Here is a 16712-nt window from a genome sequence, read left to right as displayed (position 1 = left end):
GTCGAGGTGTCATCCTCATTTCAACCTATTTCATGTAAGAAATATATGAATGCGTTGAAAGGATCTGAATTTTTCGAAAGCTTAGTGGTTTTGAGCTCATTTTCTTAATGATTTTTGCCGAGAAGCACATTTCCGGACATTTCCTCCACAATGTTCCCTAACCCGGTTTGAAAGATTCTCACAAGTTCGTTTGGGTTGAGTTTGGCTTCCATTTGTTCATTCTGACGCATCATCTCATTCAAAAATATTTTTGGATAGAAATTTGTATAATTTTTGGAAAAGCGGTTTATCTATTAAGGTGAATAAATTCTATTCAAGTAATTATAATTAGGTTAGCTGTCAAATTTGGAATTGATATCATGATATCAATTCCAAATTTGACAGCTAACCTAATTCTAATTACTTGAAAAGAATTTATTCACCTTAATAGATTACCGTTAAAGGTATATTTGGTTTATATAGGTTTAATCAGGTAATTTTCCAAAAGCAAAAAGGTACATTATAATTATATTTGGTTAGAGCTCAAACTGAAAATTAAGAAAAGGAAAGTTGCAACTTTCCTTTTCTCAATTTTCAGTTTGAGCTCTAACCAAATATAATTATAATGTACCTTTTTCCATTTGGAAGCTGTTGAATGGAAATTTCGGATGTCTTTAAACTTTTCAAGATTGACATAACTTTGTTTCTTTTTTTCCAGAATCACTGGGTTGAAAGCGTTGGAGGAGTATGAGATGAATGTAACATTGCAGTCCTACCTATTGTGTTACATCTCATTTGAGATGCCCAATCCGAGGGAGCTTCTAAGTGACTCAACATACACAGAGTCAATCAAAATACCTGTTTGTAAGTACAATTTTGCAAGAAAAAACTACGAGTAACTTTGTTGTCAGGATAATTGTTCATTTTTCGCATTCTATAATCTCTTCAAAAATTTTGTCGGAAATACTGAGAAGAAGCAATTGTTTTATTTTATACTGATTAACCTGTTTTTCAGTAAGCATCATACTCAAAACCTCATACTCAAGCATCATACTCAAAACCTTTTTCAGTAAGCATCAGTAAGCAAAATACTCAAAAGATCTTCACTGATAGCCGCAGTAGTTTTTATTTGTAAACAATTTCGAAATAATTTTGCTGGAAAGCGACTGAAGATAATGGTATTGTTTAGACGGTAAATTTAACATTATACAGAACGTTATATTAGGGGAGAATTGTATGCTCAACCTTCAGTCATATAAGAAATAAAACTTTCATATGATACTTTTCTTGGAATTATTGAAATTCTTTTGAAGAGGTATCTTAACAAATTATAAAAACTTTTAACGACGTTAGATTCCACTCAGTAAAACATGTCACCGAATTCATCCAGAACTGGGCTAGGTTATCGGTGAGGTGGTGAAGACATTTAATCAGGCCCTTTTTCTACTTGAAAAAGAGAGGCACCATAATACACCAATAATCCAAAAATCAATTATTAAACCTATTACAAGCTTCTTGACTCTTGTTTTCTAAAGCAGGGGTATTAATTTGAAATATTAAAGAAACACCTTCCAAGGTCTTTTATATCGTTAAATAAAGTCAACTACCAAATGTGAACAAAAAATGAACAAAATTGAACTGAAGATGATCAAATTGAACTGAGGATGATCATCACCGAGGCCCTTTTTCTAGTGTACAAAAAGCACTTCTTCCAGATAGAAAACTTCAAAATACAACATTGTCTCCTTTTTTTCTCACAATTTTCTTAAAAAGTAAATTGAGTCCTTGTATACAATCTGGGAAAATGTTCCAATAGTGTTATTTTTGATCACGTAGTTGTTTCTGATAATTGGTTCTTAAAGTTTGAAAAAAACATGACCTTTCTTACGTGCCCGAGTCGAGATCGATTGGTTAATTTGTAAAAAAAATGCAACTTTTTAGCAAAAAATGATAGAGTTGTAAGAGATTCAATTCGAATGGTTGAATTAGAAGCTTTTGCAACTCGAATGGCTAGCTTCTAAGTTTCTAACGAGTTAAACTCGAGTTAACAGTCAAACTCAACTCTATTTCTTTTGATTAACATTCGATCATTTACAATATAAAGCGCTTGGGAAGTATAACAATACAATGTGACCTAATTTGGCAAAACCATTATTTTTATTTTTATTCCCGATTTTATCAACTTATGATGTCCTTTTGCAATTCTCTTTGAAAATGCTAGATCTCATGCAATTCTTTCTTTACATTTAATGGCTGAAATTTTTTGCCACAACATTTTTACAGCCAATTAATTTTTTTATTTCTTCTGTCGATGCGCAGATTATGTGTACATTCATACCTTGCGACGTTTTACTGTTTTAGTTGCGACAGTGTAGGTAAAATAATTTTCTCGTAAGAACTTTTTTTTCTAATAATTTATCTAACAAAATTTGTTTTGAGTCAAACGTTCAACTTGTGAGAAAAGTTTAAGTTGAATGGTTAACTTTCAAGAGATTTGTAAGTCTTATGAATAACTTGTAGGTCAAATAAATGGTTCACTAGTAAGTTTTTGGGAGAAAATGTTACAAGGCGATGCATCGCCTTCTAAGGAGTTGCAGAAGACTTGCAACTTTTACATTTTAACCGTTGGAAATCGACCCGATTAAAAAAGTACAATTTGATTTTTTTTTAAATATTCTGAGAAAGTGTTTCAATAATTTTGTATTCTGTGTTGTTCATGAATGCCCGTTTTGTACAGATGGCTTTTAGAGTTTGAAGAGGATACCTTATACATGTTGCTGAATAAAAGATTTTGCATTTTACCGGAACTGAATCGCCAGATAACTCGGAGCGTCTCCGTATTTCACTCTTTTCCTCAAAACTTTGAATTCACTGTTTTATTGGCACCCAATGCAGATTTTTTATTCGGTTTGTTATAAGTAATTAGTGATGTTTTGTCGCCACTAAGATGAGACAAACTTTAACATTTAACAAACAAATTACGCCACTGTTCGTCAAAGAATTCACGGCATGAATTAAGCTTCCCAAAAAGAAAAATAATTTTTTCTTCTAACGGTGGTGAAAAGCGTAATACAGAGATGCTCAATGTAACTGTCTTTACTCATTTTGTTTTGAAAAACTTGTTATATTTTTGGTAGATTTGACTGTGCCCGTTTGGCTGCCGGACCAATGTCAACCTATCTCTTCCACATCTATGTATCTTGAGTTCAATCACACCTTACAAGACCCAGCAGTCACCTACATTTTGTACAGAGATGGCATCCTATCCTCAGATCCCGACAATAATGGCACTGATAAGGTATAAGACATCTGTTTTTCCAGTGGTTATTACCCTAGTCGAGCTTACACGCCTATCTTGTAAGATCTTGTAAGAATCTTGCAAGAGTCTTGTACCAAATTGTATAATCTTACAAGAGTCTTGCAAGATTCTTACAAGATCTTACAAGATAGGCGTGAAATGCAAGACTCTTACAAGATAGGCATGTATTCTTGCAAGAGTCTCACAAGATAGGCATTTTCTCTTGCGAGAATCTTATAAGTTGTAATTCTTAAGTGCTTATAAGTTGTAATTCTTGACAGATGTTATACAATATTCTGCGTACTGTGCTATATAGCAGCAACAATTGTCTAGTTTTTCAGTTTATCACTGATGACACTGGTTTGCAACCTGGGACTGTTTACACGTACACAGTGGTAGCCACAACCAATGGAGAGCTCTCTAACCAGTCAGATATTCTGCAGATATGCACAAGTACACTACTCTTATTTACTTGTTAATTTTAAACATGAAAATGAGTATTATAAAATGAAAAAATACTAAATTTTTTATGTAATGCCATTTTATAAGCCAAAAGGTTCACAGCTTAGCTCTATTTATGTTGTCAACTGAAAGGTGTAAAAAGATTATATATCATGGGCTCAATAAATAACAGAAATTTTGATTTCAGTGGTTTCAAAAGTAACCAAACTTTCGGCTGCATATATCCAGTATCAAATTTCTAACTGTTAGAACTTTGAGGGCTAACCAATTTGAAAAATTAGGGACTGGAAACAACTTATGTGATTTTATAGCCGCATAGTTGTAAGCTCAGTGAAGCTATTTCGCGTTGCTCTCGATTTAAGAAGCGTAATATAATATTGTTATACTGTTTCTCAAAATGGAAGGAAGTGGAGCAGAAAAGAGAAATTTTATCTTCTTAAATCGAGAACAAACGAATAATTTTAATGGGCGATTACAATATTGATTTTTCAAAAGAACGAAAAACGAAAATTAGAAACGCTATTTATTCCGTACGGCTTGGTGTCATGTAACACAAATATAGGGACAAGACAGAGTGTCAATAAGACTGCACTGATTGATTATATCATCACGGAAAAACTTCAAAAAATGTTTTGTTACAGAGAGCATCTTGAATAGTGATCATTACGGAACAGTTGCTATATTAGACGAAAAAATGATGATGAAACAAATGCAAATCAAAAAAACTTTTTTCGACAAAAAGAACTATTCTAAAGAAAATTTCTAGGAATATATTCGGAGTTCAGATTGGAGTCTTTTCTGGATGTCACAAAATGCTAACGAAATGATGTTGCAATTTTGTATCATAGTCGAGCAAGCAATAAATGTGCATGCACCATTGAAATCTTGTTTTGTGAGGAATGACAAACCGAAAATTTTCCTGAATAGAATTAAGTTCCTATCAGGAAAAAATTTCAAATCAGAAAATGAAGCTTCCTTGTTAAAAGACTTTATTTCTCTGAACACAGAAAAAAGTCGCTGGAAATTTATACAAGAAGTTAGGAACAATGAAAAACAACGAACTGTAATAGACACTCTGCGTAACAGCTTCGGTGAGCTTATTACGAACGGAAAAAACATCGCAAACCTTTTGAACTTCAAGTTTTCAGTTTTGGGGGAATACTTTGGCGGAAGAAAAAAATTTGATAAAACATTGTTCTCAGCTGATACGGGAAATGCAAATAGATTCTTCTTCAAATATGTTACTTGTAAAGAAGTCCATGATTTAATAAAATGTTTGAATGTGAACAAACCTTGGGTCCTTCAAAAATTCCCGCATGGGCGTTGAAAGATGCTCAATCGGTCCTAGCGGAGCCTCTTTGTTTTCTGATAAATGAGTTTATTTCTGAGTCTTCTTTTCCGACTGACCTCAAAAAAGCTTTGGTCTCACCTCTTTATAAAAAAGGAAACACAGAAGATCCCACTAATTATCGTCCCATATCAGTAACCGGCGCCTTGGCAAAAATTTTTGAGCAAGTTATAAGGAACCAAATTAATGACTATTTGATCTCAAATAAATTGCTGTCACCTAAACAATTTGGATATAGAAAAAAGTGTCCACAACAGATGCCATACTACAATGTACGGAATATGTAAGAACTGAAATGGATAAAAAGAATACAGTTTGTGGAGCATTCCTCGATCTCTTAAAAGCATTTGACTTAATCTCACACGAAATACTATTAGAAAAATTGAAATGTTTAGGATTCGACGGAACATCTACACAATTGATTAGATCATATTTGAAAGACAGAACTCAAAAAGTAGTTTTCTCGGGAAATGAGTCCGACTGGATTTTACTTAACAGAGGAGTGTCACAAGGGACAGTATTAGGACCAATATTGTTCAACATTTATGTGAATGATCTTCATAGAGTTATTGATAGTGACAAGTTGTTGATAGTGACAATTGATAGTGACAATCACTATCAAGTTATTGATAGTGATTGTCAAGTAATCCAGTACGCCGATGACACTTTCCTCTATTCTTCTCATACTAATGAAAATGTAGCTAGAAGTTATTTGGAAAAAGATATTGAAAAACTATGTTATTACTTCCAATCACATCAATTAATGATGAACAATAAGAAGACTGAATATATCGTGTTTGCTCCATCAAAAAAAGCACGAACTCCGTCTCATCTCAAGCTTAACGATGTGAATATAGGAGAATCGTCGTCGGTAAGATATCTAGGAATAATACTAGACAACAAATTAAACTTTAAAGAAGAGATCAAAAGAATACTCTCCAGAATGGCGTGCAGCATCAAAATCTTGAAAGATATAAGGAACTGTTTTCTTATAAAAACTAGAGTAACACTATAGAACGCGCTTGTTTTAAGTCAATACTCATCTCTTATGCTTGTTGGTATCAGAAAAAATCTAATGATAACATTAGAAAAACATATTAATTGGGGAATAAAAGTGTGTTTCAAAAAAAAAGTTTGATCGCTCGACTGATTTAAAAATAAAAAACAGAATCATGCCTGTTGAATTCCTTCTCAAATATCGATGTATGGTATTTTTCATGAAATATGTTAGGAAACAATTACCAGCTTTTAGTAACAACAATGAATTGCAAACTTCCAATTGTAAGCAAAACGCCAGAACCGGAAAAATTTATCCGGCTATGAAAAGTAATTCGAAATTCCTCAATAAATCATGGATGCTGCAAGCCATAAAATTGTACAATGAAGTTCCATATGAACAAAGACAAAAACTTGATAAGGTTAAAAACATCAAAGGTTTTTTGAAAGAATTCTATTTCAAGGAATATCTGAAGGACCCAAAGGCACTGGAGTACAGAGATTTGTTGAGGGACCTTTTTAAGCTTTCATTGTTTTTAATTTCTAATTATCCAATATAACTTTTTTAATATTTTTAGTATTCCAAACGTTGTAAAAAAAATATTCTTATTATTTTGTGTTTTTTAGAATTTGTACATTGCCATTTTGTTGACACTTTTAAGGTGTGTAACATTTTGGAATTCAATGTTTTCTTTTTTTTTATCTTCATCAGGTTTGCTTCGACAACAAGAAATTGAGCTGCGACAAGCTGAGCGAGCAAATTTGTTGTTCATGTTTGGGCTTCAAGCAACTTTTCTTGTTCTGATTTTGTTCTCGATTCAAAAGTTTTTCACAGGTTAAATTAATAATTTTAAGGCGGAAAAAAAGACTTTAAAAAATTGTGGGTAACTTTGGTTTAGCTATTTGTATGGGAATTTAAAACACGACTTTAACTTGTAAACATTTTTTCTTAAAGAATGTTTACTGCCTTTGGCAAAAAGTTTTTTTCCAGAAAAATGACATATTTCTTAAATGGTATTAGCTACTTTTACCAGTGTCCCAATTTTTTGTCTCTCATTTTCTTCAATAATAGAGAAACTTGTCATCCTAATACAGCTTGGTTAATTTATTTTGTGCAGTTGAATACTTTAAATTGCTTGAAATAGATGGTTTTCCAATGTATGTGTACTTTTTCTTTCCGAATAACCGCTTTTGATTGTTTAAATGTTTTGATAATTTGTTTTTTTTTCTGTTTTTGGTGAGGTGTGATGGTGGATCCTAGATTGTTGAAAAGAAAGATGGCAGCTTTTTGAGTTGCAACGAGAATTCTTCCGGCTCATTTTTTAAGACCTGTTCAGCAATTTTAATAATTTTGGTCGCACAAAATAAAAAGAAGATGCGGTTTTTTTGGTGTAAAAATGAAACAATCTACTTTTATTAGGGTGTGAAAAGAGTGTTTGGACAAAAAATTTACTTTCCCTATAGTGGATTTCTTTTCATGTGCCTTCCGTTTTGTACAATTTTAGTCAAATTTTTTGGTTGTTTTTTTCCTATATCACTTTTATTATTTCTACTTGGCCCCTTTACGGTTTGTGGTTTAATTAATATGTAGTCGAAAAATTCTAGGAGTTGTAATTTACAGTTTTTTCGTACGATGCCTTCCGTTTCATTTTCTGATCCTCAAAATGTGTTGTATATTTTTGTTCAAATAGTGAAGTTGAATTTAGCAATTTTGTCGATCTATTCTGTCCCCCCAGCATAGCGGTCTTATATTTTTTACGCTCCCAGTCGCACGTTCTATTTTTTTTACATAGTAACGTGCTATATAACAACATACATTACACGCAGAGGTATACCCCAAAAATTCCGCCGTAGTAAAATTGGCTCAAAAATTAGATACATAATATGAACGAAATTAGGAGACATCCTTTGCATCTTACTTTTCGCAAAAGGGGTTCCGCCAATTTTGCGAAATAAAAGAATATTCGGATGGAAAAGTAGGTTACAAGTCTTGTAGCACGTTTCTGCCCATTTTGGTTATCTATTATTCGCATTGAAAGTATCTATATTCCTCAATTGAGCCTAATTAAATGCGCGCATTTTGAGTATGCTCATTTAATACTCTGTAATAAGTACTTTATTAAAAATTTAGATGAAGCTTTTAAAGCTTTAAAGGGATTTAAATACGAACAACTTTAAAGACAGAGTCGAAAAGCCGAGCCATCGGTTTTTTTCCGAAAAAACCCTCGCTCAAAAAAGAGCTTGTATACCAATATTGGACTGGCACTATAAATAGGGGCACTGATGTAGAAACCAAGCGGCTTTTGTGTACCAAGAATGGCAAATCGACCTGAAAATCCGACAAATATCATCAAAAGGTATTGGGGGATTTTCAAAAAAAGACAAAGTTTTTCTTTTTTCTGTTTTCAATTCACTGAACAAAAAACTTAGTTTGCAAACTAATCAAAAAGTTGCAATTCGGTGAGCCAATTACATGTTTTGTCGAGTTTTGCAATTTCGTCCAATGTTTCTCAAAATTCGTCTCTTATTTGATGTGACCCTATGGGTTAAGGAGTTGTAGAATGTTGCTCATGTCTTTTTCGTAGTATCTCCTTTTCATATGGATTGTCTGAAACTCAAAATTTTTGCTTTGGGGTCCCTACTTAAAAAATTGGTACATTAGAAATGTAAAGTTCAGGAACCAAAAAGATTCGTCTGTTTTTTATGTAAATTGCCTCCTTTTTTCTCAACTATTGCGTCTAGGTTGTTCAAAGTGATAAAAAAATAGTGTGTCAGACTAACGATTGCCTTGAAGTAAAGAAATTTAAGATTGGTGTTATGTAAAGTCAAATTTTCTGATGCTCAAAATGTGTTGTATATTTTTGTTCAAATAGTGAAGTTGAATTTAGCAATTTTGTCGATCTATTCTGTCCCCCCAGCATAGCGGTCTTATATCTTTTACGCTCCCAGTCGCACGTTCTATTTTTTTTACATAGTAACGTGCTATATAACAACATACATTACACGCAGAGGTATACCCCAAAAATTCCGCCGTATTAAAATTGGCTCAAAAATTAGATACATAATATGAACGAAATTAGGAGACATCCTTTGCATCTTACTTTTCGCAAAAGGGGTTCCGCCAATTTTGCGAAATAAAAGAATATTCGGATGGAAAAGTAGGTTACAAGTCTTGTAGCACGTTTCTGCCCATTTTGGTTATCTATTATTCGCATTGAAAGTATCTATATTCCTCAATTGAGCCTAATTAAATGCGCGCATTTTGAGTATGCTCATTTAATACTCTGTAATAAGTACTTTATTAAAAATTTAGATGAAGCTTTTAAAGCTTTAAAGGGATTTAAATACGAACAACTTTAAAGACAGAGTCGAAAAGCCGAGCCATCGGTTTTTTTTTCCGAAAAAAACCTCGCTCAAAAAAGAGCTTGTATACCAATATTGGACTGGCACTATAAATAGGGGCACTGATGTAGAAACCAAGCGGCTTTTGTGTACCAAGAATGGCAAATCGACCTGAAAATCCGACAAATATCATCAAAAGGTATTGAGGGATTTTCAAAAAAAGACAAAGTTTTTCTTTTTTCTGTTTTCAATTCACTGAACAAAAGACTTAGTTTGCAAACTAATCAAAAAGTTGCAATTCGGTGAGCCAATTACATGTTTTGTCGAGTTTTGCAATTTCGTCCAATGTTTCTCAAAATTCGTCTCTTATTTGATGTGACCCTATGGGTTAAGGAGTTGTAGAATGTTGCTCATGTCTTTTTCGTAGTATCTCCTTTTCATATGGATTGTCTGAAACTCAAAATTTTTGCTTTGGGGTCCATACTTAAAAAATTGGTACATTAGAAATGTAAAGTTCAGAAACCAAAAAGATTCGTCTGTTTTTTATGTAAATTGCCTCCTTATTTCTCAACTATTGCGTCTAGGTTGTTCAAAGTGATAAAAAAATAGTGTGTCAGACTAACGATTGCCTCGAAGTAAAGAAATTTAAGATTAGTGTTATGTAAAGTCAAGTTTTGCAATTTCGTCGATTGTTTCTCTAAAGTCGTTTCACATTTCAAAAATATGATATGACTCTATGGGTCAAGGAGTTGTAGAATGTTGCTAATACTATTTTCGTAGTATATCCTATTCATGTGGATTCGTACTAAACCAAAAAGTTTCGCTTTGGGGGTCATTACTTGAAAAATTGGCACATTACCAAAGTAAAGTTCCGAAACGCAAAAAATTTGTCTGCTTATTATAAAAAATTCTTTCTTATTTCTCGACTATTGGTTCTAGGTGGTTCAAATTGATAGGAAAATCCTATGTCAGGCTAACAATGGCCCTGATGTAAAGAAATTTAAGAATAGTGTTATAAAAAGTCAAGTTTTGTAATTTCGTCAAATGTTTCTCTAAAGTGGTTTCGTATTTCGAAAATATGATGTAACCCCATGGGTCAAGGAGTTGTAGAGTATTGCTCATAATATTTTCGTAGTATCTACTATCCATATAAACTGTATTAAGCCAAATTTGTTTTTGCTTTGTGGTCAATACTTGAAAAATCGGTACATTAGAAAAGTAATGTTCGGAAACGCAAAAAATTTGTCTTTTTTTTATGTAAAATGCCTTCTTATTTCTCGAATATTGGGTCTAGATGCATCAAAGTGATAAGAAAAACTTCTCAGGCTAACTTTGGCTACGATGTAAACAAAATAAGGTTTAGTGCTATATAAATATCCCGTAATATCCAAAAATATGATGTAAACTCATGGGTCAAAAAGTTGTATAATGTTGCTCATACTATTTTCGTAGTATCTAGTATTCATGTGGATAGTTTTAAACCAAAAATTGTTGCTGTGGGATCAATACTAGAAAAATTGGTACTTTAGAAATGAAAAGTTCGGAAACGCAAAAATTTCGTCTGTTTTTATGTAAAATGCCTTCTTATTTCTCGACTATTGCGTGTAGGTGGTTCAAAGTGATAAGAAAATAGTGTGTTGGGCTAACGATGGCCTTGATGAAAAGAAATTTAAGATTAGTGCTATATAAAGTTAAGTTTTGCAATTTCGTCAAATGTTTCTCTAAAGTCGTTTCGTATTTCAAAAATATGATGTAACCCCATGGGTCAAAAAGTTGTATAATGTTGCTCATACTATTTTCGTAGTATCTAGTATTCATGTGGATAGTTTTAAACCAAAAATTGTTGCTGTGGGATCAATACTAGAAAAATTGGTACATTAGAAATGAAGAGTTCGGAAACGCAAAAAACTCGTCTGTTTTTTTATTTAAAATGCCTTCTTATTTCTCGACTATTGGGTCTAGGTGCATCAAAGTGATAAGAGAAACTTCTCAGGCTAATTTTGGCTACGAAGTAAAGAAATATAAATTTAGTGCTATATAAAGTCATACTATTTTCGTTGTATCTACTATTCATATCAACTGTATTAAACCAAAAATTTTTTGCTTTGGGGTCAATACTTGAAAAATTGGTACATTAGAAAAGTAATGTTCGGAAACGCAAAAAATTTGACTGTTTTTTTATGTAAAATGTCTTCTTATTTCTCGACTATTGGGTCTAGGTGCTTCAAAGTGTTAAGCGAAACTTTTCAGTCTAACTTTGGCTACGATGTAAAGAAATATAAGTTTAGTGCTATATAAAGTCATACTATTTTCGTAGTATCTCCTACTCATATGGATTGTATTAAACTCAAAATTTTTGCTTTGGGGCCAATGCTTGAGAAATTGGTACATTAGAAAAGTAAAGTTCGGAAACGCAAAAAATTCGTCTGCCTTTTTTGTAAAATGTTTTCTTATTTCTCGACTATTGCGTCTAGGTGATGCAAAGTGATAAGAGAAACGTATATCAGTCTACCTTTGGCTATTATTTATAGAAATTTAAGATCAATGTTATATAAAGTCAAGTTTTGCAATTTCGTCCGACGTTTTTCAAAATTCGTCTCTTGTTTAAAAAATATGATGTGACCCTATGGGTCAACGAGTTGTAGAATATTGCTCATACTTTTTTCGTTGTATCTACTATTCGTATCAACTGTATTAAACCAAAAATTTTTTGCTCTGGGGTCAATACTTGAAAAATTGGTACATTTGAAAAGTAATGTTCGGAAACGCAAAAAATTCGTCTGTTTTTTATGTAAAATGCCTACTTATTTCTCGACTGTTCTAAGGGTCTAAGGGGTTCAAAGTGATAAGAAAATAGTTTGTCAGGTAAACGATGGCCTTGATGTAAAGAAATTTAAGATTAGTGTTATATAAAGTCAAGTTTTGCAATTTCGTCCAACGTTTTTCAAAATTTGTCTCTTATTTAAAAAATGTGATGTGACCATATGGGTCGAGGAGTAGTAGAATATTGCTCATACTATTTTCCTTGTATCTACTATTCAAATCAACTGTATTAAACCAAAAATTTTTTGCTTTGGGGTCAATACTTGAAAAATTGGTACATTCGAAAAGTAATGTTCGGAAACGCAAAAAATTCGTCTGCTTTTTGTATGTAAAATGCCTTCTTATTTCTCGACTATTGGGTCTAGGTGCATCAGAGTGATAAGAGAAACTTCTCAGGCTAACTTTGGCTACGATGTAAACAAATTCAGGTTTAGTGCTATATAAAGTCAAGCTTTGCAATTTCATCCAATGTTTCTCAAAATTCGTCACTTTTTTAAAAAATATGATGTGACGCTATGGGACAAGGAGTTGCTATTACTGTTTTCGTAGTATTGTCAGGTAAACAATAGCCTTGATGTAAAGAAATTCAAGATTAGTGTTATATAAAGTCAAGTTCTGCAATTTCTTCAAATGTTTCTCTAAAGTCGTTTCGCATTTCAAAATTATGATGTAACCCATGGGCCAAAGATTTGTAAATTTTTGCTCGCACTATCTTCGTAGTATCTCCTATTCATGTGGATTTTTTTAAACAAAAAATTTTTGCTGTGGGTTGAATACTGGAAAAATTGGGACATTAGAAATGAAAAGTTCGGAAACGAAAAAAAATTCGTCTGTTTTTTAGGTAAATTGCATTCTTATTTCTCGACTATTGGGTGTAGGTGGTTCGCAGTGGTAAGAGAAACGTGTGTCAGGCTAACTTTCGCGATGATGTAAGGAAATTTAAGACTAATGTTATAGAAAGTCAAGTTTTGCAATTTCGTTCAATGTTTCTCAAAATTCGTCTCTTATTTAAAAATGTGATGTGACCCTATGGGTCAAAGAGTTGTAGAATGTTGCTCATAATAATTTCGGAGTATCTCCTAATCATTTGAATTGTATTAAACCAAAAAATTTTGCTTTGGGGGTTCAATAATTGAAAAATTGTCACATTAGAAAAGTAAAGTTCGGAAACGCAAGAAATTCGTCTGTTTTTTTCGACACACTATCATCATTTTTTTTCGTCAATTCGTTTCGTATTTCAAAAATATGATGTAACCCCATGGACCAAAGAGTTGTAAAATGTTGCTCATACTCTTTTCGTAGTATCTAGTATTCATGTGAATAGTTTTAAACCAAAAATTTTTGCTTTGCGATCAAAACTTGAAAAATTGGTATATTAGAAGAGTAAAGTTCGGAAACGCAAAAATTTCGTCTGTTTTTTTATGTAAAATGCATTCTTATTTCTCGACTATTGGGTCTAGGTGGTTCAAAGTGATAGGATGATAGTGTGTCAAGCTGTCCTTGGCTATGATTTAAAGAAATTTAAGGTTAGTGTTATATAAAACTAAGTTTCGCAATTTTGTCAAATGTTTCTCTAAAGTGGTTTCGTATTTCAAAACATATGATGTAACCCCATGGGTCAAAGAAGTGTAGAATGTTGCTCATACTATCTTCGTAGTATCTCCTATCCATATGGATTGTATTAAACTCAAAATTTTTGCTTTGCGGTCAAAACTTGAAAAATTGGTATATTAGAAGAGTAAAGTTCGGAAACGCAAAAATTTCGTCTGTTTTTTTATGTAAAATGCATTCTTATTTCTCGACTATTGGGTCTAGGTGGTTCAAAGTGATAGGATGATAGTGTGTCAAGCTAGCGATGGCCTTGATGTAGAGAAATTTAAGATTAGTTTTATAAAAAGTTAAGTTTTGCAATTTCGTCAAATGTTTCTCTAAAGTCGTTTCGTATTTCAAAAATATGATGTAACCCCATGGGTCAAAAAGTTGTATAATGTTGCTCATACTATTTTCGTAGTATCTAGTATTCATGTGGATAGTTTTAAACCAAAAATTGTTGCTGTGGGATCAATACTAGAAAAATTGGTACTTTAGAAATGAAAAGTTCGGAAACGCAAAAGTTTCGTCTGTTTTTTATGTAAAATGCCTTCTTATTTCTCGACTATTGCGTGTAGGTGGTTCAAAGTGATAAGAAAATAGTGTGTTGGGCTAACGATGGCCTTGATGAAAAGAAATTAAGATTAGTGCTATATAAAGTCAAGCTTTGCAATTTCGTCAAATGTTTCTCTAAAGTCGTTTCGTATTTCAAAAATATGATGTAACACCATGGGTCAAAGAGTTGTAAAATGTTGCTCATACTATTTTCGTAATATCCCGTATTCATGTGGATAAATTTAAACCAAAATTTTTTCTGTGGGATAAATACTTGAAAAATTGGTACATTAGAAATGAAAAGTTCGGAAACGCAAAAAATTCGTCTGTTTTTTTATTTAAAATGCCTTCTTATTTCTCGACTATTGGGTCTAGGTGCATCAAAGTGATAAGAAAAACTTCTCAGGATAACTTTGGCTACGATGTAAACAAAATCAGTTTTAGTGCTATATAAAGTCTTATTTAAAAAATATGATGTGACCCTATGGGATAAGGAGTTGCTAATACTATCTTCTTAGTATCTCCTTTTCATGCGGACTGTATTAAATCAAAAAGCTTTGCTTTGGGGGTCAATACTTGAAAAACTGGTACATTAGAAATGTAAAGTTCGGAAACGCAGAAAATTCGACTGTTTTTTATGTAAAATGCATTCTTATTTCTCGACTGTTGGGTCTATGTGGTTCAAAGTGATAAGAAAGACGTGTGTTAAGCTGTCCCTGGCTATGATTTTAAGAAATTTAAGGTTAGTGTTATTTAAAGTTATGTTTTGCAATTTCGTGAAAAGTTTCTCTAAAGTGATTTCGTGTTTCAAAAATATGATGTAACCCCATGGGTCAAAGAAGTGTAGAATGTTGCTCATACTATCTTCGTAGTATATCCCATCCATTTGAATTGTATTAAACCCAAAATTTTTTGCTTTGCGGTCAAAACTTTAAAAATTGGTACATTAGAAGAGTAAAGTTCGGAATTGCCAAAAATTGGTCTGTTTTTTATGTAAAATGCCTTCTTATTTCTCGACTGTTGGGTCTAGGTGGTTCAAAGTGATAAGAAAGACGTGTGTCAAGCTGTCCTTGGCTATGATTTAAAGAAATTTAAGGTTAGTGTTATATAAAACTAAGTTTCGCAATTTTGCAAATGTTTCTCTAAAGTGGTTTCGTATTTCAAAACATATGATGTAACCCCATGGGTCAAAGAAGTGTAGAATGTTGCTCATACTATCTTTGTAGTATCTCCTATCCATATGGATTGCATTAAACCCAAAATTTTTTGCTTTGCGGTCAAAAATTGAAAAATTGGTATATTAGAAGAGTAAAGGTCGGAAACGCCAAAAATTTGTCTGTTTTTTATGTAAAATGTCTTCTTATTTCTCGACGATTGGGTCTAGGTGGTTCAAAGTGATAACACAATAGGGTTTCGGGCTAAAAATGGCCTTGATGTAAAGAAATTTAAGATTTGTTTTATATAAAGTCAAGTTTTGCAATTTCGTCAATTGTTTCTCTAAAGTCGTTTCGTATTTCAAAAATATGATGTAAACTCATGGGTCAAAAAGTTGTATAATGTTGCTCATACTATTTTCGTAGTATCTAGTATTCATGTGGATAGTTTTAAACCAAAAATTGTTGCTGTGGGATCAATACTAGAAAAATTGGTACTTTAGAAATGAAAAGTTCGGAAACGCAAAAATTTCGTCTGTTTTTATGTAAAATGCCTTCTTATTTCTCGACTATTGCGTGTAGGTGGTTCAAAGTGATAAGAAAATAGTGTGTTGGGCTAACGATGGCCTTGATGAAAAGAAATTTAAGATTAGTGCTATATAAAGTCAAGCTTTGCAATTTCGTCAAATGTTTCTTTAAAGTCGTTTCGTATTTCAAAAATATGATGTAACCCCATGGGTCAAAGAGTTGTAAAATGTTGCTCATACTATTTTCGTAGTATCCCGTATTCATGTGGATAATATTAAACCAAAATTTTTTCTGTGGGATCAATACTTGAAAAATTGGTACATTAGAAATGAAAAGTTCGGAAACGCAAAAAATTCGTCTGTTTTTTTATTTAAAATGCCTTCTTATTTCTCGACTATTGGGTCTAGGTGCATCAAAGTGATAAGAAAAACTTCTCAGGGTAACTTTGGCTACGATGTAAACAAAATCAGTTTTAGTGCTATATAAATTCTTATTTAAAAAATATGATGTGACCCTATGGGATAAGGAGTTGCTAATACTATTTTCTTAGTATCTCCTTTTCATGCAGACTGTATTAAATCACAAAGTTTTGCTTTGGGGGTCAATACTTGAAAAACTGGTACATTAGAAATGTAAA

General features: G+C 32.5%; 1 protein-coding gene across 1 annotated transcript in view; it reads left to right on the top strand.

The window, feature by feature from the left end:
• LOC142344851 (fibronectin-like) overlaps window positions 1–16712 on the top strand; it is a 110886-nt gene that overhangs the window by 10580 nt on the left and 83594 nt on the right. Inside the window, exons 4-6 of the mRNA XM_075396873.1 lie at window positions 698–843; window positions 3117–3277; window positions 3619–3730. Coding sequence (XP_075252988.1) covers window positions 698–843; window positions 3117–3277; window positions 3619–3730 — 419 coding nt within the window. The remainder of the gene's footprint in view (window positions 1–697; window positions 844–3116; window positions 3278–3618; window positions 3731–16712) is intronic.

The sequence above is a fragment of the Convolutriloba macropyga genome, chromosome 8 (genome assembly GCF_964194025.1).
Source record: "Convolutriloba macropyga chromosome 8, txConMacr16.3, whole genome shotgun sequence".
Classification (NCBI taxonomy): Eukaryota; Metazoa; Xenacoelomorpha; order Acoela; family Convolutidae; genus Convolutriloba; species Convolutriloba macropyga.
This window is presented reverse-complemented; position numbering and strand designations above follow the sequence as displayed.